We start from the raw sequence: 24,238 nt of genomic DNA on the forward strand, positions 1-24,238 counted from the left end.
ACTTAAAACCATTTCCCCGTGTCCTGCTATTGTCTGGAATTCGGAATAAAAGGGGGCTAAAGGGGGGATAGTTCGAGGCAGTTTATAGTCACCCATAGGGATACCACCGCTCCAGCCTAACACACAGATCAGACCTTCACTTCTGGGCTCTGCTCACAGGTGTCATGGGGTTATGGTGGTGTCCCCTATGGTAACATGTTGCTCTTCCATTCACAACACCCAGCTCCATCTACAGGCCTCGCTTTGAGACCCCCATCCCCACAGCCGCCATCTTTGCCCCCCCACCCCATCCCTCCCCTCACTTCCGCCCCCTACAGGCCGCAACGCTCCCCGCTCCGACATCTCGCGAGATCTCATCCTGAAGGGGAAACCGGAAGTGGCGGGCGAGAGCGGCGGCGGTGAAGTGCTTTGAGGTGGGCCTGGGCCTACCGGGCTCCTTCCGTTCCTTATCCCCCCTCCCTCCGTTGTCCCAACCCCACCGGGTCTCCACCATGGAGACCAACGCTCCGAAACGGAAAGAGGCCAGAAAATCGCTACGGATTAAAGTCATCTCTATGGGCAACGCGGAGGTGGGGAAGGTGAGAGGGCGGCTATTGGTTGTCGGGCGTTGAGCGGCAGGCTAGCTGTCCAATCGGAAGCGTTCTGCGGGGAGCCAATCAACAGCGAGCTACTGGTGAGAGTGGGCGGGACTGAGGGCTGAGCTCGGTTTTCATTGGCTGGCGGCTCCTCACAGGTGTCATGGCGGCTCCTCACAGGTGTCATGGCGGCTCCTGCCAGGTGTCATGGCGGCTCTGACAGGTGTCATGGCGGCCATTGCACTGAGCTCCTAGGTACAGACAGAGCATCCTGCATTGAATTCAGTATTAATATGAATCCTAGTCGCACAGTGTGGGCTTTTCCCATTGAAATCGCCTTATTCTTCCCCCCAGAGCTGCATTATAAAGCGTTATTGTGAGAAGAGGTTCGTCCCCAAATACCTCGCGACTATTGGGATCGATTATGGAGTCACAAAGTAAGTGCCTTCGTGGTGGGCTGTGTGGGGCACAGGGGGGTGTCAGCAACTACAGACAATGGGAAGACATCGGTGGTGCTGTCCTATGTCCCATTGCTTCTGAGGGACTGTTCTGCCTTGAGTCAGGCTTGTTGTGGATCACAGTGCAGAGCCACGTTAGTTTCCACTGCTTTCCTCCCTGTTGACTAGCCCTAGCGGTAATTTTCTGTCCATTAAACCCCAAAATCGGGATTTATTATTGATTTATCTGGGGCTGGTCACTCAGCTCCCTCTCTACAAAGGGCTGGCAGAGAATCATAGAATGACCTGGGTTGGAAGGGACCTCAAGGATCGTGAAGTTCCAACCGCCCTGCCTAGCAGGGCTACCAAAGTACCACAATTACTAGATCAGGTTACTCATGGCCCCGTCCAACCTGGCCTTGAACACCTCCAAGGACGGGGCATCCACACACGACCGAACTCACTATCTGGGACAAGCCTGTTGCAAGGGCCCTAACCAACCATCCTCCTAGTGAAAGAACTTCCCCTAACATCCAACCTAAATCTTCGATCTTTTAACTTAAAACCATTTCCCCGTGTCTGCTATCCCGTCAAGCCTTTCCAAGAGTTTGCTCCCCTGCACCTGGCAGTAAGTATCCCTTCACGTACGAAAGGCTGCAAATGAGGTCACTACCGCAACACTTCTCTTCTCCGAGGCTTAAGAACCAAACCCACAACTCCCCTCAGCTCGTCTTCATAGGGGCAGGTGCTCCAGCCCCCTGATCCACAACCATACATCCAACTGTCCCATCCTTTGTCCTGACCTCTTCCCAAATCTCATATCAACTTTTTTGTACTGAGGCGCTCCACACTGGACCACAGTAACAACAGATGGGGCCTCACAGAGAGCCGAGTAGACGAGGACAATCACCTCCCTAATCCCTTCCGTACCACCCTCTCCTAATGGACGCCAGGATCCATTTGGCCTTCCGGGCTGCCAGCAGCCACCTGCCTGGCTCATGTTGAGTCTTCTCGTCCATCAGGACCCCCAGGTCCTTCTCTTGCCGAGCTGCTCTCAAGGACCCACTCCTCCCAGCCTGTACAGGTCGCCTGGGGTTTTCCAGCCCAAGTGCAAAACCTTGCACTTTGCCGCGTGTTGAAACCTCATTAGGTTCACCCGAGCCCAGCTTTCCAGCCTGTTCGCAGGTCCTCTAGCTAATGGCAATCCCTTCCCTCCCCACCGTATCGACGCAACCACTCAGCATCTGTGTCAGTCAGCCAACTTGCTGAGGGTGCCTCCATTCCCTCATCCGATGTCATTAATAAAGCGATCACCAACGTGATCTAATAAGCCAGCACCATCCAACCGGTCCAAAAGCACACCCAGACCCTTGACGGAACACCCCGCTCCAACTCGTATACCAACGGCCTCCACCTGGACATAGAGCCATTGCCACCACCCTCTGTCTAGCGGCCTATTCAACCAATTGCTATCCATTGAGTTGTCACGTCCATCAAATCCACTTCCTCCAATTTGGAGATGAGGATGTGGTGGGGACCAATGTCAAAGGCCTTGCTTCAGCGCTCAATACAACCACTCCGACCTGGGCAGACCTGTTCCAGGACCCACATACCATCTCCAGTCAAAGACACTTCCCCCCTAAAGCATCCAACTAAATTGCCCCGATTCAACTTTAAATCACCACATTTCCCCTTGTCATGATATAATGAAGACACAGTCTGCACAGGAATTGAATTGGAGCCTTATGAACCATTTCTTACCTCTCCTTTCAGAGTACAAGTCAGAGACCGAGACATCAAAGTGAACATCTTTGACATGGCAGGGCACCCGTTCTTCTACGAGGTAAGGCAGACACAGCTCAGGGCACCACACCACATGCTGGTGTTTCTGTAGCATTTAACACCTGTCAGCTTTCTTCAGCATCCCTTGGGGGCTTAGACATGCAGTCCATCCTGTGTCTGAATGATGTGGCTGGCCCTGGATCGTCGCTCTGCCTCATGCACAGGGATGCACACATAAAATGGGTCTCTTGATCAATTCCCAGACCTTACTGTCTCCCCAGCAGTCAAAATGACACTTTCTTCCTCTTTTTCTGATCCTAAATGATCAATTATTATTATTATAAGATCCTAATTATTCCAGTAAAGGTATTACTTGCCTAGCTTTTACTGGTATAAAAAAGCTTTTGTTTTTTGTTCCTGCAGGTGAGGAATGAGTTTTATAAGGACACACAGGGAGTCATCCTGGTTTATGATGTTGGACAGAAGGAGTCTTTTGACGCTCTGGATGCGTGGCTGGCTGAGATGAAGCAGGAGCTGGGCCCCCATGGGAACATGGACAACATTGTCTTCGTTGTCTGTGCAAACAAGGTAGGCCACGGCAGGGAGCCACGTTTGTGTTGCAAGGTACTCAGTGCTCATTGTGTCCCCGGCATGAGCCAAGCTATTGAGCTCCCTACAAAAGGGAAATATTAGGTTGCAGGAAAGACTTCCTAAGAGCTTGTGTTTGAGGAGTACTGCAGGCCTCATTTCATCAGGGTTTGGGGAATGTGATCATACATTGGTTAGAAAGGGATCGAGCAGAGGTTACATTATCTCTGGATTAAACCAACTCTCAGAGGCCTTTTCACACCTGTTGTCTCTGCTTTCTGTCCATGCTGCCTCCATCCCTTCAAGATAAACAGCTTCTCCAACCAGATGTCATCATTCTTGTTGCTGTGCTCCTCCAGCTGTCACTGCAGTCCTCGACTGGGCTCTGACTTTCCCTTTTCTCTCTTTTCAGATTGACTGCACAAAGCACCGCAGTGTGGATGAAAGCGAGGGGCGGCTGTGGGCTGAGAGCCGGGGCTTTCTTTACTTTGAAACATCGGCACAAACAGGAGAGGGAATCAATGAGATGTTCCAGGTAACACAGAAGGAAGGCAGTGAAGGTACAGATGCTGTATTTAGCCAGGATGGCAGACTGCAAAATATTCTCTGATCTTGGATCCCACAAAGCTCATTGGCCCACTGCCCCAGAGGTTTTTTCCTAGTGAAGTGCCACCCCTATAAAGCTGTAGCTGCTTAGTTCAGGGTCAGTACTGGTCCCCTCAGTCCTAAGCTGACCATTGCATGGCTCAGAGCTGATGATCCTTCTGGTTGTGCTGGGAATGTGATCCAGAAGTGCTCCTATTGCTGATTCAGGTGTAGAATGGAGCTTGTAAAGCAGAGGGAGAGCAAAGCAGTGGGGAGCTGTGGATGTTCAGCAGTTATGCAGATGCATCCCCCTGCATTGATCATTCAGCAAGGGTGGTGGAATTGTGCAAGTGTCACTGCTGCTGCCTTCAGCAACCATTTCCTCCTGCTAACTCCTTCCTGTGTCCATAGACATTCTACTCTGCCATAATCGACCTGTGTGACAACGGGGGGAAGCGTCCCCCCTCCAGCATGGGGGTCGGCTTCACTAAAGAGCAGGCAGATGCCATTCGGAGGATCCGCAACAGCAAGGACAGCTGGGACATGCTGGGAGTCAAGCCTGGAGCCACCAGGTGAGGCAGACTTTGGTATTTGCCATGTTTATGTTTGCCTCTGTGGTCTCTTAGTGAGTTGCCTGCTGCTCACTTTGGCTCACACAGCAGCCAGGTACAAGTTAATCTAGCCACAAAATTAGGGCAATGCTAAAGAAACTTTCTGGCCTGTGCATCAAATTGCCCCTTCTACTAGACAAGCTGGGCTGAATGTAAGGGAGGGAGTGCTGAACATGACAACTTCATCCCTTCCAGCTACCCAGCTCTGTATCCTGACTCCAGGCTGAGCTGTTTGTAGTCACTCATTTGCCAACCACGTTTGGAGTGGCTTCAGCTTTACCTTCCTTGCTCTCTCTGGATCAGCTTTTAGGCTGCTATAAGGCTGCTGCCCACGTTATCAAACAGTGATTGCAGTTCTTCCAGCACACCTCCCACAAGACAAGCTTTTCTCTTGCCTTCGTCAGAAGATCTCTAATTAGGTAGAATTGATTAATACTTGTGTAAGAGGTTGGATATTGAATCTTCCAGTTCTGCTGCGTGACTTGGGCAGCTAAAACAAAGCCCCAGAGCTTTGTCTGACTTTTCTCTCTGAAACTCAAGAACTGCCCCTTTGTACGTACATCATTCAGCACCCTCCAGTCAGCTCTCTGAAATGGAGGTGTTGAGCACTATCTCTCTTCCAGGCCCTCTGCATTTATGGGCAGAGATCAGCAGCTCTGCAGAGCAAGTTGTGCTGTGATCACCGGCACAGATGGACTCAGCTCCCTCACTGGGTGCCCCCCTCTCTCCATAGCCTGAAGCAGGAGACAGGGTGTCTACCCTGCACCAGACACCAGGGCTTAAAGGGCTGACGTGATGTGCGATGCCTTTGCCCTGAGAGTGTGTAGGCGGTTTGATGTGGAGCTGAGTCAGGGTGCGTGTGCCCCCATGCTGTCTCCCAGCTTTTCTGTGCTTGTGGTGCCAGAGACTCAGCACACAGGGACACATGGCTCAGGCACGTGTCTGCCGTGGTTGGGTGCATTATGCACAACCATAGATAAAACTAAAATCATCGAGTATGGAAAGGACCTCTGGAAATCATGTAGCCCCAAACCCTTTGCTAAAGCAGGTTCTCTAAAGCAGGATACATAGGAAAACATCCAGGTGGGTTTTGAGTATCTCCAGGGAAGGAGACTCCACAACCTCTCTGGGCAGCCTGTGCCAGTGTTCTGTCACTGTCAAAGTAAAGTGTTTTCACACGTTCATGTGAAACATCACGTGTTCCAGCTTTGGCCCATTGCCTCATTGCTGAGCACCACTGAAAAGAGCCTGTCTGCATCCACCTGACACTCACCCTTTAGGTATTTATAAGCATTGATAAGATCCTTTCTCCAGGCTCAACAGTTCCAGATCTCTCAGCCTTTCCTCATAAAGGAGATGCTCTGGGCCTCTATAATCATCTCTATAGCCGTCCACCAAGCTCTCCCCAGCAGTTCCCTGCCTTTCTTGACTGGAGGAACCCAGAACTGGACACACTGCTCCAGATGTGGTCTCACCATGGCAGAGTAGAGGCTACATCTGACTTCCCAGTTAACTTTCCAGGTGTAGGACTCAATACTCATTGAATCTCATCAGGTTCCTCCCTGCCCAGCTCTCCAGCTTGTCCAGGTCTCTCGAAATCCTCAGCCTTCTGGTGTGTCAGCCACTCCTCCCAGCTTTGTATCGTCAGCAAACGTGTTGAGGGTGCAGTCCATCCCTTCGTCCAGGTCACCAATGAAGATGTTACACAGTTGTGTTTAGTGCATGGGCAGCTCCTCACCCTACTGTGCTCAGCCAGCAGAGGCAAGGTGATGGTTGTCTGCCACTCAGGTCCCCTCACTGTATGTCTTGTGTTATCTCCTAGAGACGAAGTGAACAAAGCCTACAGAAAGCTGGCAGTGCTGCTCCACCCTGATAAGTGCGTGGCTCCAGGGAGTGAAGATGCCTTCAAAGCTGTGGTGAACGCCCGAACTGCACTTCTCAAAAACATCAAGTAGGGAACAGAGCTGCTGAGAACTGGAAACCTTCCCTTCCACCCAGCTGCTTCCCAGGCAGCTACACTGCCATGGGGCACCTCCCTCCTCCTCAGATTCATCCACTGGCTTGGACAAAGACACTCCCACCACCAAGCATGGGAACAGAACTCTAGTGCGATTGCAATGAGTTGTAGAGGGGGCAGAGTGCTGAGGAAGGGAGAGGGACCCCCCAGCCTTCCCTGTATCTCTGGCCTCAAGTTGGAGTAAGTGCTGAAAGCAGTGAATTGCCCACTTTCCCAGCTGTTTTGCACTTCCCACAAGCTACCAGCCGTGGAGGAGGTTGGATGTGCAGCTCTAGCCTTGTGGTTGCACTGAGGGTAGGTTCGGTTTGGATGTAAGGCTATGTGGGATGGAAATGAATGAAGGGTTATGTAAAGGCTGAAGGTTGGATGAGACATATTCAAGTCTCGAGCCTAACATCTGGCCTAAAAGCTGCTGCACCTGAAAGTGCTCAGGGTCATGGGTTAGGGATGCTCAGGACAGCAGCCCCAAGAGCTGCAGTCCCTCAAGCTCCATGCTCTCTCCTTTCCAACCCTCTGCTAACCATCTACACTGCTCTGACAAGCTCCTGGTGGGGGATTGTCCTCAGGTGTGGGTGGCCCTTTGCAGACAGATGCAAGGTGCTGACCTCAGGGTCTCCATATCCTCACCCACCCCTCAGAGCTTCATGTTGGTGTTGATGAGAGCGGCGGCTGGCTCTGCAGGCCTGCTTGAGAGGAGCTGTGTCCCTGCATGAGTTACATCCCCAAAGGGAATGTGTTAGGCCTGGCTATGTAACACAGCACCCCCAGATATCCAGCACCCCACTCACATGTGCAAGTCTACGTGCCCACTTAGCCCTGTGACTCCCTTTGGTTAGGTTAACAGTAGAGGGGCATGTTTTTCCTCTGCCCTGACAGCAGCAGCGTGTCACCCTGCTTTGCTGGTTATGTTACAGGTTTATTTCTGCCTCACTGATCAGCAAGTGGATCTGGGGTGTTTCTTCTTAGTCCCAGCTGCTGCTTTGTTAGAATATTCTCATATATGTAATATTCTCATTGATTCAAAGAGGAGCAGTGCTGGTAACCCCAGGATCCATTGAGATCCTGAGGGAGGTCGGAGCCATGATGACTCAAGTGGGAGATCCCTTGGGATGCTGTGATTTTGTCAGGAGACAGTTTTATTACCTTTGCTGCTCTGTGAGCTTGGAAAAGAAGGACAAGACACTGAGCTGTGAGACTGAAGCCACTGAGTGAGCAAGTGAGTGAGTTTATGCCCATATCTCAACCCCACAAATATCCTGTTCAGAAGTTTATTCCAATGGTCAGTGCAATATATATATATATATATATTTCTCACTTAAAGGCAGCTAATCTGTGTTTCCCCTTCCGACTATATCATAAATGAACAGTAGATCCCCATCTTCGTGGCAGCAAGCGTTAAGGATCTCGAAGGCCAGCATCGTTTTGCACTTGCTTTAGTTTCTGTTTTTTTTCTATTGTCTGTTAACAGAGCTGACCGGATGTTTGGGGACTATTATATACACACATGTCATGTCTAGAGATGCCGGTAACCTTCTAAGTTGTGTTATTTGTATAAGTTAACCCCCCTCCCCACCTCCCATTGGAACAAAAGAAGCCCTATGAGCTGTCTTCCCGCTGCGATTGCTTGCTGTTAATGTTTAATTGCCCTTTGACTCATTTCTCTCCTCCCCAGCTGGGTCTGGCTGAGGCTGATGGTGAAGAGCTGCCCTCGAGGGCGATGGAGGCTGTGAATCAACTCTGCAGGAGGGGAGCTGGGATAAGGAGAACGATGCGGCTCCTGCAGGGATGCTATGTGGGATGCAGCGGGACCTGCAGCTCTCCCTGCCTCCCTTCAGGGGGCACTTAAACACCCAGAGGCAGAGGGATGGCTCCATCCTCATGCTGGGGAACATACTGGCATTCCTGGTCTGGCCTGATGCCTGATCACCCTCAACCAATGTCGGGTCTGCTTTGTGCTGCTCAGGGCTCGTTCCCTGTTACGTACCCATCTAAGGGCTGGAGAACTGAGCCTTCAGTGAGGCTGGGCCAATTAACCTGCCTGCCCCATGTCAGGCCTTGTCCCTGTGTGGACACACTGCTGTGAACCAGGTCCTGTGCTGACCAGGGCATGGAATAGACCGAGCAGCCTAAGTTCTATTTGCTCACACACCCCTTCAGCCACAGCAGGACGGGGATAACCCTAACAACTCCATATAAGCCTCCTGAGAGCTCCAGCACTCTCATTTTGGTATTAATTATTACACAGAAGCAATTACTCCTCCTGGCAGCGGTGCCAGGATGGTCTCCTATTACAGCTGCCAGCCCAGGGCTCAGCTGAGGATGCTCGGGTATCTGGCAGGGCTCCTTCGACTGTGGTCCAGTGCATCTCTATTAACTCTGAAGCATTGCTGGTTTTCTAGATGCCAGAGAGGAGCAGGCAGAGGCTGAAACATGAGGGAGAGGGGTGGGAAGGATGGAGCAGGGAGCAGCAGTGAGTAGAGCAGGTTGGGATGCTGGAGGGGGGGCAATATGGGGAACCCCCCCTGCACAGGAGCACTGCCAGCTACCCAAGCCCCATAGCAGTGCCCCCCGTGCTTCCCAACCTTCCCTGCAATCCCCCCATTCCGGCTGCACCGCGTTCTCCCCGCAGCCGGCAGCGAGAGGGTTACGGAAGGCGGGGACGCACCGGGGCCGCACCGGTACGGGCACGGCCGGCGGTGGGCTCCCTCCCCCGGCCCGGGGAAGCCCCGAGCGAAGCCCCCGCGGGGCCGGAGCCCTCCGGGATGCGGGAGGAGAGCAGAGGATGCTGCCGGGAGCGGCGGGGCCGCACCTGCGCTGCCGCAACCGGGAGGCGGCGGGGTTGGGGCGGGGGCCGGGAGGGAGGGAGCGGAGCGGCGGGGCCGGGGCAGCGCAGGGGTCGCCCCCGAAGCCGGCTGCCCTCGAAGGAGGGGCAGGGAAGGAGGGAAGGAGGCATCGCGACATTTTTCCTCTCCGCGTCGCTCCGCTCCCTCGCAGCCAGGCAGTGCGCAGGGGCTGGGCAGGCCGGCTCGGCACGGCTCCCGGCCTTCGCTATTTATAATCCCCATCGCCTCCTCCGGCCGCTCTTCTGCGCGAGGAGAGCCCGGAGAGAACGGCTCCAAGAGAGGAGAGAGACCGCGGGGCTCCGCCGAACGGGGATGCTGAGGGCGATGTCCCGCTGAGCATCTTTTCTCCGGGGTCGGAGTGTGAACAGCATCGCGATGCCGAGGAACAGGGATTTCTCGGAGCCCGAGTACTCGGCCGAGTACTCCGCCGACTACTCGGTGAGCCTCCCGTCGGACCCCGAGCACGCCGTGGGCCGGACCCACGAGGTGACGGTGCGCAGCTCGGGGCCGTGCCTCTGTCTACCCCGCTTTATGCGCCTCACCTTCGCTCCGGAGTCCCTGGAGAACCTCTATCAGACCTATTTCCGTCGCCAACGCCACGAGACCCTCCTGGTGCTGGTGGTCTTCGCTGCCCTCTTCGATTGCTACGTCCTCCTCATGTGCGCCGCGGTCTACGCCGCCGACAAGTTGGCCCCGGCGTTGGCAGCAGGGACCGGGTTGGCAGCCCACGTGTTGCTCTTCGCCCTCTGCAAATACCGGCTGCTACCCGAGCGCGCTGCCCGTCGCTTCCTGCCCTACGTCCTTTGGGTCCTCATCTTGGCCCAGATCTTCTGTTATTTGGGCCTCAACTTCTCGCGCTCTCCCGAGGCCAGCGACACGGTGGGCTGGCAGGCCTTCTTCGTCTTCTCCTTCTTCATCACGTTGCCTCTACGCCTGGCGCCCATCGTGCTCATCACCGCCGTGTCCTGCGGCGTCCACACGCTGGTGCTCGGCGTCTCCGTTGCCCAACAGAGGCAGGATGCCCTGGATGAGGGCACGCTGCTGAGACAGGTACGTGGGGATGGGAAGAGGGGATGTGGGGACCTTGGGGTGGCAGAAGGGTGAATCACAGCCATTATGCTTGGAAAAGACCACTATGATCACCAAGTCCAACCATCAACCCGTTACCAGTGCATGAAGTCATAGAGAATCGCTCAGGTTGGAAAAGACTTCTGAGATCCCCAAGCCCAACCCTTCCCCACCATCGTGCCCACTGGTTCTGTCCCTCAGTGCCACATCTCCATGGTTCTTGAGTGCCTCCAGGGGCAGTGACTCCACCGCCTCCCTCCCAACACTCTTTCCCTAAGGTCTAACCCAACCCCTGCTGGCACAACTCAAGGCCATTACTTCTTGTCCTATCCCTAGTTGGGTTGAAGAGACCAGCTGTGTTCCCATGGCTTAACCCCGCGTTCATGTCCATCTCTATGCTTTGGCCCTAGAGTTGCTTTGATCCGGGCACTCAGAGCTGATGGTGGTGTTTGCTGGATGCAGGGTGCTCCCTTTAAACATCCCCATGGCACCCATGACACAGACCTGGCCTCAAAGCCACAGGTTTGACCCCAAGAGCCACCCAAGGTGTGTAGATAAATGGGCCGAGCTTTGGCTGCTGGGGAAACTGAAGCACAGTGGGCTGAGGGCATCCCCATCCTCCCTGATAAGGGGCCCCACTTGTGCTGATTTCCCCTTAAATTGCAAAAATGGCTTTAAAAGGCCATTTTTAACCAAAGCCTGGCAGCAGCCCAGCGTGGGCCTTCTTCCAGGCTCACAAACAGCCACCAGAGCATTCCCAAAGGATGGAGCCAGGAGAACTGAGTGGACCCAAGCGGGCACCAGCCCCACAGCCTTCAGCCCTGCAGCCACCCCACCATGGGGCTGGGACCCACTGACCCCCACAGTGCTGGAGCTTCATAGCAAGGGTGCTCGTCCCTGTGCATGGGGATGCTCTGGGAATGATTTTCTGCCAAAGAAAATGTAGAGAAACAGCATCCCCGAGCTCAAATGCCACCCTAGGGATGGGCCACCATTTCGTGCATGGCAGCAAAGGATGGGGATGCAGGGGTAGAGTGGTCCTTGGCCCATCACCTCAGTTATTTCTTGCCTGGAGCAACTGGACAGTGTTATCACTGCCCCATAACAGTGGGTTTTGCATGAGGAGGATGACCCAAGCCCTGCTGATGTCCCCCATGGCCCATCCATCTTGGTTGCTCCAGCAGACAGCACACGCAGCGTTTCCAGGCCTGCCGGTAGCACGGCCTTATATGCACGGGCATATAAAAGGCAGAGCTGCAAACTTGTTCAGCAGTGGCTGTTGACAGTGGAAAATCCTACTGGAAGAGCCCACACTGCCCACTCCACGTGTGCATTCCATGGGAGGATGCTACAGAAACCAATGCAAGCAGTGGCTACCCCAGGTTTTGCTCCCTGTTTGGACACGTCTGGTCCAAATAATACAGACCCAAAGGAGCTGTATGCAACAGGGACTCCATCTCCTTCCTTTGCTCCTGGCATTGCAATGAGATGGTGACGATGTGCCCAGAGCTGGGGGTTCTGCAGGCATCACCCCATGGCCAGAAGTGCCTGCATTCATCATTGCTGTGGCACCGGCGAGTCCGGGGCCAGCAAAACCTTGGCAACGCCGCATGCCTCAGCCTCTGCTTGCTGCAAAAGAGGAACATTATGTCCAGAAATAAACATCATACGCTTTATTATTATGGACGTTTGTACGGCTCCCCGAGGGCACTGCTATTAATAGGATGAAGCAGCGGGTGCTGCTCGGGCCGGCACAGCCCAGGGGGGTTAATGAGAGATGCCGGCAGCTTCTGCCCTGCTTCATCTGTCCAGGAGGAGCCCACAGGCTGAATGGGGTTGGGGGTCTGGGGGTCTTAGTTTGGTGGTGCTCCATGCCATGAGCCAGACAGGATGCATGGGACTCGGTCCGTAGAGTCATTAAGGTTGGAAGGGACATCTGTGGTCACCAAGTCCAAGCCCAGCCCACCCCCTCTGTGCCCACTGCCCACATCCCTCAGTGTCACACCTCTGTGCTTCTTGAACACCTCCATGGATGGTGACCCCACCACTCCCTGGGCAGCTGTGCCACTGCATCACTGCTCTTTGGAGAAGGAATTGTTCCTAATATCCAACCTGAACCTCCCCTGGCACAACTTAAAGCCATTACCTCTCATCCTTCAATGGGGTCTCCTCCATCCCCTGCTCATGGTCACTCAATGGGCTGGACCATTGATTCATCCCCAGTTTGGATGGCCTTCACACCTGCAAGACACTGGTGGGGCTGGAGGAAAATGGCACGGTCTGCAGCCCACCATGGAGCACCCGTTGGGTGGTTTGTGAGTCGAGCATCCCTGGCACAGCTCAAGGATGTGCTTGGCTGTGGTAGATAGCCATACAATGTGGGGTTTTGGGGTAGGCATGTCTCCATCCAGGCGGGGTTCCCAATGACCCCATGTGTGCCAAGCAGTGCTGAGCTCGGTGCATTGTCATGACAACTGCTTAAAAATAGAGAGAGGCGGCTGGTTTGAGGGTTTCTTCTCCGTGCCCACCTCCAGATGGTTCTCACTTGCCAGCTGCCATGCTGGGGCTTCCCGGGAATCCCGAGCTGCAGGGATGGGGGATGGGAACAAGCTATGAGAGCTGGGATCTCATTTCCACCTTCGTAAATGCCACCTCATAGCCATGGTTTTGGCTGCTGGAAGGGTTGGGAGCATGGGCACGTGTTTAGGGTTTGGCCATGTTTTCATTAACTTCTGCACTTCAGCCTCTGCAAAGCTGTCCCCAGGGCAGCTCCTGCCCCTGCGGACCCACTGCCATTTTCCAAAACACCTCTGCAAGGTTTAATGAGGCAGTCAGCCCTCAAGGGCCGTGAGGTCTCCTGTCAACCCCTCCTGCAGATCCGCTGCTCAGTGGTAGTCCCCACTAAGTCCCCCCAGCAGTTACATATGGCTGTGGCATGGTGGCTTGCACCCAGGGTTGATTTCATGTCTTCCATCATCAGAATGCTTTCTCACCCCAACTCATCCCCGCAGATCCTGTCCAACATCGCCATCTACCTTTGTGTCATCACGGTGGGCACCATGTCCTACTACATGGCTGACCGCAAGCACCGCAAGGCCTTCCTGGAAGCACGACAGTCACTTGAGGTCAAGCTCAACCTGGAGGAACAGAGCCAGCAGCAGGTAGGAGCCATGGCTGGAGACAGTATGGGGACAGCAAGGTGGGGCACAGGTGGCTGGCAATAAGTATAAGAGGACTGGAGGTGGGAACTGTGTTTCATTGAGGACTCTCCATCATAACTGTCCTCTTCCAGGACCTCGCAGCTTCTGACACGGCCACCTCTAACCTGTCCCCATCCCCATGGCAGGTTCCTGTCCTCATGTGTAAGCACATGGCAGGTCCCCAGCTTTGGGCATGACCATGTGGCAGGTTCCTACCCCATTACACAGCCACGTGGCATGGCCATGCAGTAGGTCCCATTCATCAGGCATGGACACGTGGCATGTCACTGTCATAGGGCAGAGCCACGTTGCAGGTCCTCAGGCATGGCCAGGCAGCAGGTCTCCATCACTGCTTCTCACGGGGCTGATCCTGCTATGAGGACAGGAGTGATAACAGCAGGTGGAGAACCGTCATGGTGTTGACAGAAGGCAGTTGGAAAGCTTCATTTTCTGCAGTCGGCGTCCAGTTATGAGCCCAGCTAATTTTAGCACCTTATCTGGGGCCTCTCTCCCCATCTCCCATCTCTTATCTGGTTGATTTGCTGCCAGCAATTTGCTCCCAATGGCAACAGAGATGTGTGTTGGGTCCAGCCCACTGCTTCTTAGGGATGGGGAGGGGGAGGACCAGCACAATGCCCACATCACAGGGAGCACTTAGTGGCCTTTCTCCCACCAGCAATGCCCCACACATTGGCTGGTCAGTAGCTTTGAAGCTTGCAAAGCAATTGGGTGAATTTAGGCTTATTCAACACTAATCCCCATTGGACATCTGGGGAAATCCCTGACTCCTTTCCTCGCAGCAGGGTCTCACTGTGTGCTGTCTGTATGGTGGCAGCACTGAAAGCTGCCAGGCTGGGATATGGAGCTGTTCCTCCAGCAACAGCCCCGTCGTGCACAGAAACCCAGGGGAAAACCCACTTCATTACCAGCGTTAATTAAACACAGCACAGATCCTCACGTGCAGCCAGCTGGGGGATGCAGCCCCTTTCCAGCTGCAGGGCTGTGGGGAAAGCAGGGAGTGTGGTGTCACCCATGGGTTTACTCCTCCTTGGGGCCAGTGCTGCTGTCTTATGGGGTAGCACGTGGATACACCAGGCCTGCAGACACTGCATCCACATTGCAGCAGACATTGCTGCAGACCCTCCAGTGCTGACATGGGTTTTTGGGTTTACCTTTGCCACTCTTTGTCCCCATGGAGAAGGGGCTGCTTAGAACAGCACATGCACAGTGCACTTACACTCATTTTCCTGCCCCATCCTCCAGGAGCGGCTGATGCTCTCCATCCTGCCCAAGCATGTGGCGGACGAGATGCTGAAGGATATGAAGAAGGACCCGAGCCAGAAGGAGATGCAGCAGTTCAACACCATGTACATGTACCGCCATGAGAATGTCAGGTAGGGCTGGCTCCTACCTATGCCATGGTCAGTGGGGAAAATCTCTAAATTTCTTGTATTTAGGGCTGGAAAAGCCCTAAGAAGAGGTTTGACGGGGAGGGTTGGGGAAGGAGGTGGCTAAAGCAAAGGGCAACAGGGGACAGCTGCCAGCCAGACTATGGCTTGGGGCCACTTTTTGATCCAGACATGATTTGCAGAGCATGGTTTCCAGCCATGTCCCAAAATAGCCTTTAGGGGACATAGCTGAACTGATTGTCGCAGTCATGTCTGCGTTATGGGAAAAGAAACTCTCACTGCAAATTCTCCATGTGTGGAGCACAGTTGTAACTCCTCGCTCCCCACAGCATCCTCTTTGCAGACATCGTGGGCTTCACACAGCTCTCCTCATCCTGCAGTGCCCAGGAGCTGGTGAAGCTCCTCAACGAGCTCTTCGCCCGCTTCGACAAGCTGGCAGCCGTGAGTGTACCCACTCATCAGGAAGGGGATGGGCTGGAGATGCCCCATGTTGTACGTGGCAAAAATAGAACTGGGAAGGGGTGGGGGCCCCCACTATTTAGGCTGCAATTGGCCAAACCTTCAGGGAGGCAGGGAGGGAATGGAAAATCAGATTATTTGTGTCCCTTGTGAGCATGGAAGAGCTCAGCATGGGCAAGGATGGAGCAAGCTCTGCCTGGGAGAAGGATGGGGGGAGCCCAGCTATGGGGAGGGGGCTGATACCGTGCCCCTTTCCCCAGAAATACCATCAGCTGCGCATCAAGATCCTGGGTGACTGCTATTACTGCATCTGTGGGCTGCCCGACTACCGGGAGGACCATGCCGTCTGCTCCATCATGATGGGGCTTGCCATGGTGGAGGCCATTTCGTAAGAGCTCCTCGGGATATTCCCCAGGGTGTCCTTGTCACTGTTCCCACTATGTCCTTATCATCATTTTCAGCACAATTTAGAATCATAGAATGACTTGGGCTGGAAGAGACCTTGAATTGGAAGGGAGCTGGAGGCCCAAACAGTTCTAATCCCATGCTGTGTGCAGGTATACCTCCCATAGACCAGGCTGCCCAAAGCACCATCCAGCCTGACCTTGGGCACTGCCGTGAATGGGACACCCACAGCAACCTGTGCCAGTACCAATGGTAGTGTCATTGTCATCATTTCCAGCATGTCCTCATTGTGTCTATCATGTGCTGATCACTGTCCCAAGGGTGTCCCTGGGGTCTGGCAGAAAGCAGAGAGGAACCAGTGATGGCTACTGATATAGGCAGGGGTTCCTGGTGTCCGACCAGGGTCACCCCACTGGGCTTCTCCAAGGCAGGACACCACACTACCCTTTTCTGTCTCCTCTCCTGTGCCAAGTGCACTCAGTTAAGGAAGGTTTTATGGCCATGGGGTTGGAAGCAGGAGGGGCAGTGAGTGACTCCCATGTCACCTCCCAGTTATGTGCGGGAAAAGACCAAGACAGCGGTGGACATGCGTGTGGGAGTGCACAGCGGGACGGTGCTGGGCGGCGTGCTGGGCCAGAAGCGTTGGCAGTACGACGTGTGGTCCACCGACGTCACTGTGGCCAACAAGATGGAGGCAGGTGGCATCCCTGGGTGAGCATCTCTTGGTGGGGATGGGACGTGGTGTCACCATCCCGTAGCCATAGGGTAGCCCCAGTTCATGGCACCTCACGTCCCGCAGGCGTGTGCACATCTCACAGAGCACCATGGATTGCTTGAAGGGTGAGTTTGAGGTGGAGCCAGGTGAGGGTGGCTCTCGCTGTGAGTACCTGAAGGAGAAGGGCATTGTCACCTACCTCATCGTGGTGCCCAAGCAGCCTCTACGCAATGGCATCAATGGGGTGGTGAGTAGCGGCGTGGGCACCGGTGCCACCTCAACAGGCATCTTTGGCACACTGTGAGCCACCACCTTGGCCTTGCAGAAGCTGTCACTGACCTCATCCCATGGCGGCTCCCCACTGCTCGTCAACACCAAGGAGCGCAATGGCAGTGTCAGCTTGGCGTGCACCAGCCCTGAGGAGCCTGATGAGCCCGACACCAGGGTGAGGGGTACCCTGGAGAATGGAGAGGAGGATGGAGAGGTATGGTGCATGGGAAGCACCCCCTTCAGCTTGTAATTCGGGGACTGCCATGATGACCACACCAAAATGGCCTCAGTGTTCCCAGTGATGCTTTGCTTCGTGGCACAGGCTGTGAACCCATCCTTCCCCAACCCACGGCGCCGGCTGCGGCTACGGGACCTGGCTGAGAGGGTAATTGATGCATCGCAGAATGAGCAGGAGCTCAACAAGCTGCTCAATGAGGCCCTCCTGGAGCGCGAGTCTGTCCAAGCGTGAGTCACCCAGCTGGCAGTGCAACCCAGCCCAGCCCTGTTGGGTGCTGATGGCCAATGTTGCTGGCAGGCTGAAGGGGAAGAGCACCTTCCGGCTCTCCATGCGCTTCATTGACCCTGAGATGGAGACGCGCTACTCAGTGGAGAAGGAGAAGCAGAGCGGTGCTGCCTTCAGCTGCTCCTGTGTTGTCCTTTTCTTCACTGCCTTGGTGGAGGTCTTCATCGACCCTTGGTATGGTGGGGAGACACTGGGGATGGATTGCCCCAACTTGCCTACAGTCCCACAGGGCTGTCCCATCCTGATCTGTCTCATCATTGATCTTATCGTGACAGGTTGGTGGCCAACTATGTGACCTTTGCGGTAGGAGAGATCCTGCTGCTCATCCTCACCCTCTGCTCATTGGCTGCCATCTTTCCCCGGGTGAGAGCGGGATGGGCAGCCTCAGGGGGTGGGGACACTGAGAATGGGTGAAGCTTGGGGGCTGCTGTTCCCCCCAGCGCCTTCCCCATCTATATTTTGTGCCACCCCATTATTCAATATTCTCTCTATGGCCACTGTGATGTGTCCCACCTGGGTGAAGTCCCTTGTCTTCTCCCGGCAGGTCTTCCCCAAAAAGCTTGTGGCCTTCTCCACCTGGATTGACAGGACTCGCTGGGCACGCAACACCTGGGCCATGGCTGCCATCATCATTGTTACCATGGCTGATATTGTGGACATGGTGAGACACGGGGTCAGCACAGGAACCCGCTCTGACCTTCCATGTCCCAGCAGCCCATAATTGTGCACAGCCCCATGCACAGCCAGTCATTAAATCAATGAGGGCTGCGCTGAAGCTGGGGAGGATTTTAGCACCCGGTAGTTGGGGTGTCCTCCTCTCTCCCACAAAGTACTCCAGCTCTTGGGGACCTATCATCACTCCCTGCCCCCCATCCTCATCCTACCCTCATGTCCCCAGCTCAGCTGCCAGCAGGACTACAGCGGGACAGGCAATGGGACGGTGGTGCCACCACGGCCAGGCGGCTGTTGGGAGCAACCCAAATACTACAGCTACATCGCCGTGCTGGCCCTGGTGGCCACCATCATGCTGGTGCAGGTCAGCCACATGGTCAAGCTGACTCTCATGTTGCTGATCACTGGGGCAGCTGGCACTGTCAACATCTACGCCTGGGAGCACATCTTCGACCAGTACGACCGCCACCGTAACCAGCAGAGCATGTAAGGGGTGGTGGGGGCACGGTGAGGGGGTATGGCCAAGCCCACCTCCCACCTATGCCTTGCCACATCCGCCAGCAGGTCTTCACTGGTCCCCTCCAAGTACTCCATGACAGCCATGATCTTCATCGTGATGCTCAGCTTTTACTACTTCTCTCGCCACGTGAGTGACTCAGCCCCCACAGGAATCCCCTCTCTTCCTTTCTCTCTGTGTTGTCACTACAGCCCCAAGCCTGATTTCTGCATGCTTTAAGGAAGCACAGTTGGTCCCCAATTGTGGAACCACCTCCAGATCTTCTCCATAGAAGCCTAGGGCTACATTGGCACCTCTAACTCCCCAACATGATTTAGAGCAGGCAGCATCATGGTGGCTCCAGAGCCCATGCTTTCCCCATGAAGGTCTCAATGCCTCACATGAGGTCTTACGACTCCCATTATGGTTTCACCTTGCCCCATAGCCTCCACCCAAGCCCAGACCAGCCCCAGACCAACTGGCATACTCCTAGTGCTGGTGAGGCCCTGCTGCACCCATCTCCCCCTGTCTGCAGGTGGAAAAGCTGGCGAGGACACTTTTCCTCTGGAAGATTGATGTCCATGACCAGAAGGAGCGGGTCTATGAGATGCGGCGCTGGAACGAGGCCCTTGTCACCAACATGCTGCCTGAGCACGTGGCCCGGCACTTCCTGGGCTCCAAGAAACGGGACGAGGTGAGGGGCACCCAGGAACACATGTTCTGTCCCACAAGCAGCATCCCCGAGACTCATGGCTAAACTTAGTGATTCAATCTGTTGGGGTTTTTTTTGTTTTTTTTTTTTTTGTTCATGGTCTTTGTATCTAGAGAGGCTGCCAAAGACTCTAGTCAAACATCTTTGGTTGGATGGAGATGGTTTCTTGGCCTTGCAAAGGACTGCAGAGCACCCTTATTTATTCAGATGGAGGAGGGCTGGGTTTGGAGGTTTCGGGCTTGCTGGAGGTGCAGCCACATCTCCATCTGACAGCCACTGTCCTTCCCCTCCCCAGGAGCTGTACAGCCAGTCCTACGATGAGATTGGCGTCATGTTTGCTTCTCTCCCCAACTTCGCTGACTTCTACACAGAGGAGAGTATCAACAACGGGGGCATCGAGTGCCTGCGATTCCTCAATGAGATCATCTCTGACTTTGACGCAGTGAGTTGGGCTGGAGCTGGTCATGGGGGCAACACAGGGCTTTGGCCAGTGGCCCCAGGTGCATCTATCCCCATGGCTCAGCTCCTGGATGAACCCCAATTCCGCTGCATCACCAAAATCAAAACCATCGGCAGCACCTACATGGCCGCATCTGGAGTGACCCCTGATGCTAACGCCAATGGCTACAGCACCAAGGTAAGGAGTCTCTGTGGCAGGGGATGGTGGGCAAGGGAGGCATTCCTGACCCACTGCCCTTGTAGAAGGAGAGCCTCTCGGATAAGGAGCGCTGGCAGCATTTGGCTGATCTCGCCGACTTTGCCTTGGCCATGAAGGTGACGCTGATGAACATCAACTACCAGTCCTTCAACAACTTCATGCTGCGCATAGGCAAGTTGGGGAACAAGGGGCTCCCCATCCCTCCTTCCCTATGAGTGATGGGACCTCATGAGGCCTGGGGTGACCTCATGACCTGTCCCCCCAGGCAGACCCTGGGTGTCCCATCTAGATGTCACCAAGCACAGAGGTGACACCCACCCTGCTCTTATGCAGGCATGAACAAGGGCGCTGTGCTGGCAGGAGTCATTGGTGCCCGCAAACCACAGTATGACATCTGGGGCAACACAGTGAATGTGGCCAGCAGGATGGAGTCCACTGGTGTGATGGGGAACATCCAGGTGGGACAGCACAACCTCAACAACCAAGGGGACAAACTGGGAGTTATTCACAGGTGTTCACAGCCCTTGAAGTGCACTGTGATTTGCACGGGAAGGGAAAGCAATGCCAGCAGTACGCAGCAGGGCTGGGAGTGGTTGATGGTTCCTCCAAGCTGGGAATGGGGCAAGGCATTGCTAAAAGTAGGGCACCTCAAGACGATGGGCAGCTCGGTGGGTGGGTAAACCTGTTGCCCAAGCAGCACATAGGGATTGAGGATGCTGGGCAGGGTCCCCCCAGCCTCCCACTGTGTCCATTTGTTCCTGCAGGTGGTAGAAGAGACACATCTCATCCTGAAGGAATACGGCTTCCGCTTCGTGCGCCGTGGGGCCATCTATGTTAAGGGCAAAGGAGAGCTGCTCACTTTCTTCCTCAAGGGCCGGGAGAAGCAGGGCTCCTTTGTCAACGGCTCATCCGTCACCCTGCCCCATCAGGTGGTGGACAGCTCCTGAGGGCCCGGTGCCTGCCAGCCAGCACAGCCACCGCCTCCCCAGCACCCAGAGGGGCGGCCAGGGGGGCCCAGCGCCCACCAACGCAGCCAGCAGGGACATCTCTCCCACTGAGGATCTGAAACCAAACTCGAGAAACCAATCCCTTTGCACAACCCTTTCCGAGTCCCTATTGGAAAGTTCCTTTGCTCCATTGTGCCTGCACACAAGCTCACAGCCCTCAGTGGGTTTGGGGCTGGGGCTGTCTTTCCCCAGGCACCCCTGGGCTTTGCAGGGGAGGCGGCAGCATGGCACCCAAGTAGCATTGTGGGACCCAGCTGCCACGTACTCAGCACAGGGAGATCCAAACTCAGGGTCGGATGGGAAGACACATCTCTCCTACGCGCAGGAGCATCCGGGCTTTGCTGTTAGTCCATACCAAGTTCATCCTCGTCACAAACAACATAGTTAGGAGATTGGGGAGAGAGAGTGCAGTACCAACTTGGGCTCAAAGAAAAAATACAAAATATTGTGTATTTCAGATATACAAATATATATACATAAGAGTACAGATTGACATTTATATTTTTAACTGTGCCTGTTCGCCCTCCATGCACGCTGTGGTCAGCTGCTGTCACTGCTTGATGGAAGAGAGGACCTGGGACTGGCTGAGGAGGGACTGCGTTATTCAGCGTGACACTGCCAGGGCCAGGGGGAGAAGGGAGGCACACAGAGTGTAATTATGCCACTAGTTTCTTGAATAGAAAGCAGTTGAATTTCAAAGTCTCGTTCTGCGTCTGGTTGTGTTCTGGGGTTGTGGGAATAGTGAGAAGGGTTTCACCACCTCTAAAAGGGGGATAATGGCTTTGGATCGGCCCCTAAAGGGGAGGTTGATGCCTCTGGTGGCTTTTGCTCCCCGCTCTTGTTGCAGAGTATCAAAACATGGGAAATCACAGAAAGAAAGATACAAGATTTTGATCCCTGCCCCTTTACTAAATTCCCAAGGCCATCAGGGAATTGTTACCTGGAGCTGCAACATCTGAAAAATAGAGGTTTTATATAAAAGGTTGATTTGGACAAAGCTTCAACTACAGAAACAATTTGAAAGCAAACTATGAACTTTCCATATGGGGGTTGGAAGGGACCTCCAGAGATTGAGTCCAACCCCCCTGCCAAAGCAGCTCCCTACACCATGTCACACAGGTAGGCGTCCAGGTGGGTCTTGAATATCTCCAGAGAAGGAGACTCCACCACCTCCCTGGGCAGCCTGTTCCAGTGCTCCATCACCCTCACCGTAGAGAAGTTCTTGGGCATATTCATGTGGAACTTCCTATGCTCCAGTTTCTGTCTGTTTCCCCTTGTCCTGTCTCTACACACCGCTGAGAAGAGCCTGGCCTCGCCACTTTACCCCCCACACCTCAGATATCAATAGACCTGGATCAGTTCCCCTCTCAGACTTCTTTTCTCAAGGCTAAACAGATCCAGTTCACTTAGCCTTTCTTCACAGGGGAGATGCTCCAGGCCCTTCACCATCTTTGTGGCCCTCCACTGGACTCTTTCAAAGAGATCCCTGTCTTTTTTGTACTGGGGAGCCCAGAACTGGACACAATATTCCAGATGAGGCCTCACCAGGGCAGAGTAAAGGGGGAGGATCACCTCCCTTGACCTGCTGGACATGCTCTTTTTAATACACCCCAGGATGCCATTGGCTTTTTTGGCTACAAGGGCACACTGCTGGCTCATGGTCAATCTGTCATCCACCGGGACGCCCAGGTCCCTCTCAGCAGAGCTCCTCTCCAGCAGCTCTTCCCCCAGCCTGTACTGGTGCATGCAATTATTCCTCCCTGGGTGCAAGACTCCACACTTGCTTTTTATAAACCTCATCTGGTTTCTTATTGCCCAGCTCTCCAGTCTGTCCAGGTCTCACTGAATGGCAGCACAGCCTTCAGGCGTGTCAGCCAATCCTCCCAACTTGGTATCATCTGCAGACTTGCTGAGGGTGGCCATTCAGTATCTCTGCTTTCTCAGCATCCCCAGTTACCAGAACAACCCCCTCACTTAGCAGGGGACCCACATTCTCCCTAGTCTTCCTTTTACTGTTAACATACTTTAAAAAGCCTTAATTATTCTTTATCCCTTTTGCCAGATTCAATTCCAGGTGGGCTTTAGCCTTCCTCATCACATCCCTGCAGGCCCTGACAACATTTCTATATTCTTCCCAAGTGGTCAGACCCTTTTTCCACATTTCATGGACCTTCTTCTTCCCTTTGAGTTTGTGCATGAGCTCCTTGCTCATCCACACAGGTCTCCTGCCACCCTTCCCTGATTTCTTGCTCACAGGGTAGCAATCCTACTTTTTACCTTGCTTCTTCCACTCTGGATCTTGAACTCCACCATCTCGTGGTCACTACAACCCAAGGTGCCCCCAACCTTTACTTCCTTAACATGTCCTTCCTTGTTAGTGAGAATAAGGTCCAGTAACACCCCTCCCCTCATCGGTTCCTCCACCACCTGCATCAGAAAGTTGTCTTCAACACATTGCAAGAACCATCTGGACCACGCATGCCTGGCCATGTTGATCATCCACCAAATATCTGGGGGACAAATGAAGTCCCCCATAAGCACCAGTGCCTTGGATCGTGATGCTACTTCCAGTTGCTTATGGAAGGCCTCATCAACCTCCTCCTCCTGATCAGGGGGCCTGTAGTACACACCCACAACAGTGTCACCCTTACCAGCCTGCCCCTTGATTCTCACCCACAAGCTCTCCACTGCTACATCACTCTCCCCCAGGTGGAGTTCAATACATTCTAGCTGCTCTCTCACATAAAGAGCAACTCCACCACCCCGCCTTGCCAGCCGATCTTCCCTAAAAAGCACACAGCCCTCCATAACAACATCCCAGTCATGCGAGCAGTCCCACCACGTCTCCTTGATCGCAATGAGATCATGGCCACGCGACCGCACTCAGAACTCCAGTTCTTCCTGTTTATTCCCCATGCTTCGTGCGTTAGTATGCAGGCACTTGAGAGAAGCAGCATCTCCCCACCGCTCTCCATGCCTTTGAACTCCATTGTCTGTGCCCAACAAGCTTTGCTTTAAGTCTTGAACTGCCGCCTCAGACCCAGCGGCCCTCGTTTTGTCCCCTTCCGCCATCCTACCTAGTTTAAACACCTGTCAATAAGTCCTGACAGTTCCCCAGCTAGAACCCTCCTACCCCTTTGAGACAGGCCGCTTCCATCTGCAGCTGTCATGCCAGGAGCCGAATAAATTGCCCCATGATCAAAAAA

At 54.2% G+C, this 24,238-nt stretch overlaps 3 protein-coding genes across 7 annotated transcripts in view; 2 read left to right on the forward strand and 1 right to left on the reverse strand.

Annotated features, from left to right (window-relative positions):
- The window catches only part of EFR3B (EFR3 homolog B), a 41,539-nt gene extending 41,205 nt beyond the window's left edge, over nt 1–334 (reverse strand). Inside the window, exon 1 of one of the 2 annotated variants that reach the window (XM_015859662.2) lies at nt 316–334. The gene's annotated coding sequence lies outside the window, so the exon portion shown is untranslated. Of the gene's footprint in view, nt 1–134; nt 290–315 lie in introns of those variants that run through there. The other variant, XM_015859661.2, reaches the window with a different exon arrangement.
- A 29-nt stretch (nt 335–363) lies between these two features.
- DNAJC27 (DnaJ heat shock protein family (Hsp40) member C27) lies at nt 364–8,203 on the forward strand. The gene is made up of 7 exons (XM_015859666.2): nt 364–578; nt 930–1,012; nt 2,786–2,855; nt 3,218–3,382; nt 3,795–3,917; nt 4,379–4,539; nt 6,401–8,203. The coding sequence occupies exons 1-7, from the start codon at nt 492–494 to the stop codon at nt 6,531–6,533; spliced, it is 822 nt and encodes a 273-aa protein (XP_015715152.1). The 5' UTR covers nt 364–491; the 3' UTR covers nt 6,534–8,203.
- Nucleotides 8,204–8,331: 128 nt separating this feature from the next.
- ADCY3 (adenylate cyclase 3) lies at nt 8,332–20,972 on the forward strand. 4 transcript variants are annotated; one of them, XM_015859658.1, is made up of 20 exons: nt 8,332–10,488; nt 13,518–13,667; nt 14,970–15,100; nt 15,445–15,556; nt 15,835–15,962; nt 16,532–16,690; nt 16,779–16,941; nt 17,020–17,178; nt 17,287–17,429; nt 17,500–17,661; nt 17,763–17,850; nt 18,032–18,148; nt 18,386–18,645; nt 18,724–18,805; nt 19,191–19,349; nt 19,663–19,809; nt 19,891–20,004; nt 20,070–20,196; nt 20,359–20,483; nt 20,790–20,972. In XM_015859658.1, exons 1-20 carry the CDS (start codon nt 9,814–9,816, stop codon nt 20,970–20,972), a joined length of 3,384 nt encoding a protein of 1,127 aa, XP_015715144.1. In that variant the 5' UTR covers nt 8,332–9,813. The 4 variants fall into 4 exon arrangements, with proteins under 4 accessions (XP_015715144.1, XP_032299333.1, XP_032299334.1 ...); XM_015859657.1 differs by having other exon boundaries at nt 9,814–10,488; nt 18,721–18,805; XM_032443442.1 differs by lacking the exon at nt 20,790–20,972 and having other exon boundaries at nt 18,721–18,805; nt 20,359–20,783.
- Nucleotides 20,973–24,238: the final 3,266 nt, after the last annotated feature.

The sequence above is a fragment of the Coturnix japonica genome, chromosome 3 (assembly GCF_001577835.2).
Source record: "Coturnix japonica isolate 7356 chromosome 3, Coturnix japonica 2.1, whole genome shotgun sequence".
Lineage (NCBI taxonomy): Eukaryota > Metazoa > Chordata > Aves > Galliformes > Phasianidae > Coturnix > Coturnix japonica.

What these genes read in the sequence shown, in the direction of transcription:
- DNAJC27 (XM_015859666.2), top strand. Translation starts at nt 492, where the DNA reads ATGGAGACCAACGCTCCGAAACGGAAAGAGGCCAGAAAATCGCTACGG. An exon ending in GGCACCCGTTCTTCTACGAG is followed by an intron (nt 2,856 to 3,217) that starts GTAAGGCAGACA and finishes TTGTTCCTGCAG; the next exon opens with GTGAGGAATGAGTTTTATAA. An exon ending in GTCAAGCCTGGAGCCACCAG is followed by an intron (nt 4,540 to 6,400) that starts GTGAGGCAGACT and finishes GTTATCTCCTAG; the next exon opens with AGACGAAGTGAACAAAGCCT.
- ADCY3 (XM_032443442.1), top strand. Translation starts at nt 9,814, where the DNA reads ATGCCGAGGAACAGGGATTTCTCGGAGCCCGAGTACTCGGCCGAGTAC. An exon ending in GCAATGGCATCAATGGGGTG is followed by an intron (nt 16,942 to 17,019) that starts GTGAGTAGCGGC and finishes TTGGCCTTGCAG; the next exon opens with AAGCTGTCACTGACCTCATC. An exon ending in GCTCCAAGAAACGGGACGAG is followed by an intron (nt 19,350 to 19,662) that starts GTGAGGGGCACC and finishes TCCCCTCCCCAG; the next exon opens with GAGCTGTACAGCCAGTCCTA.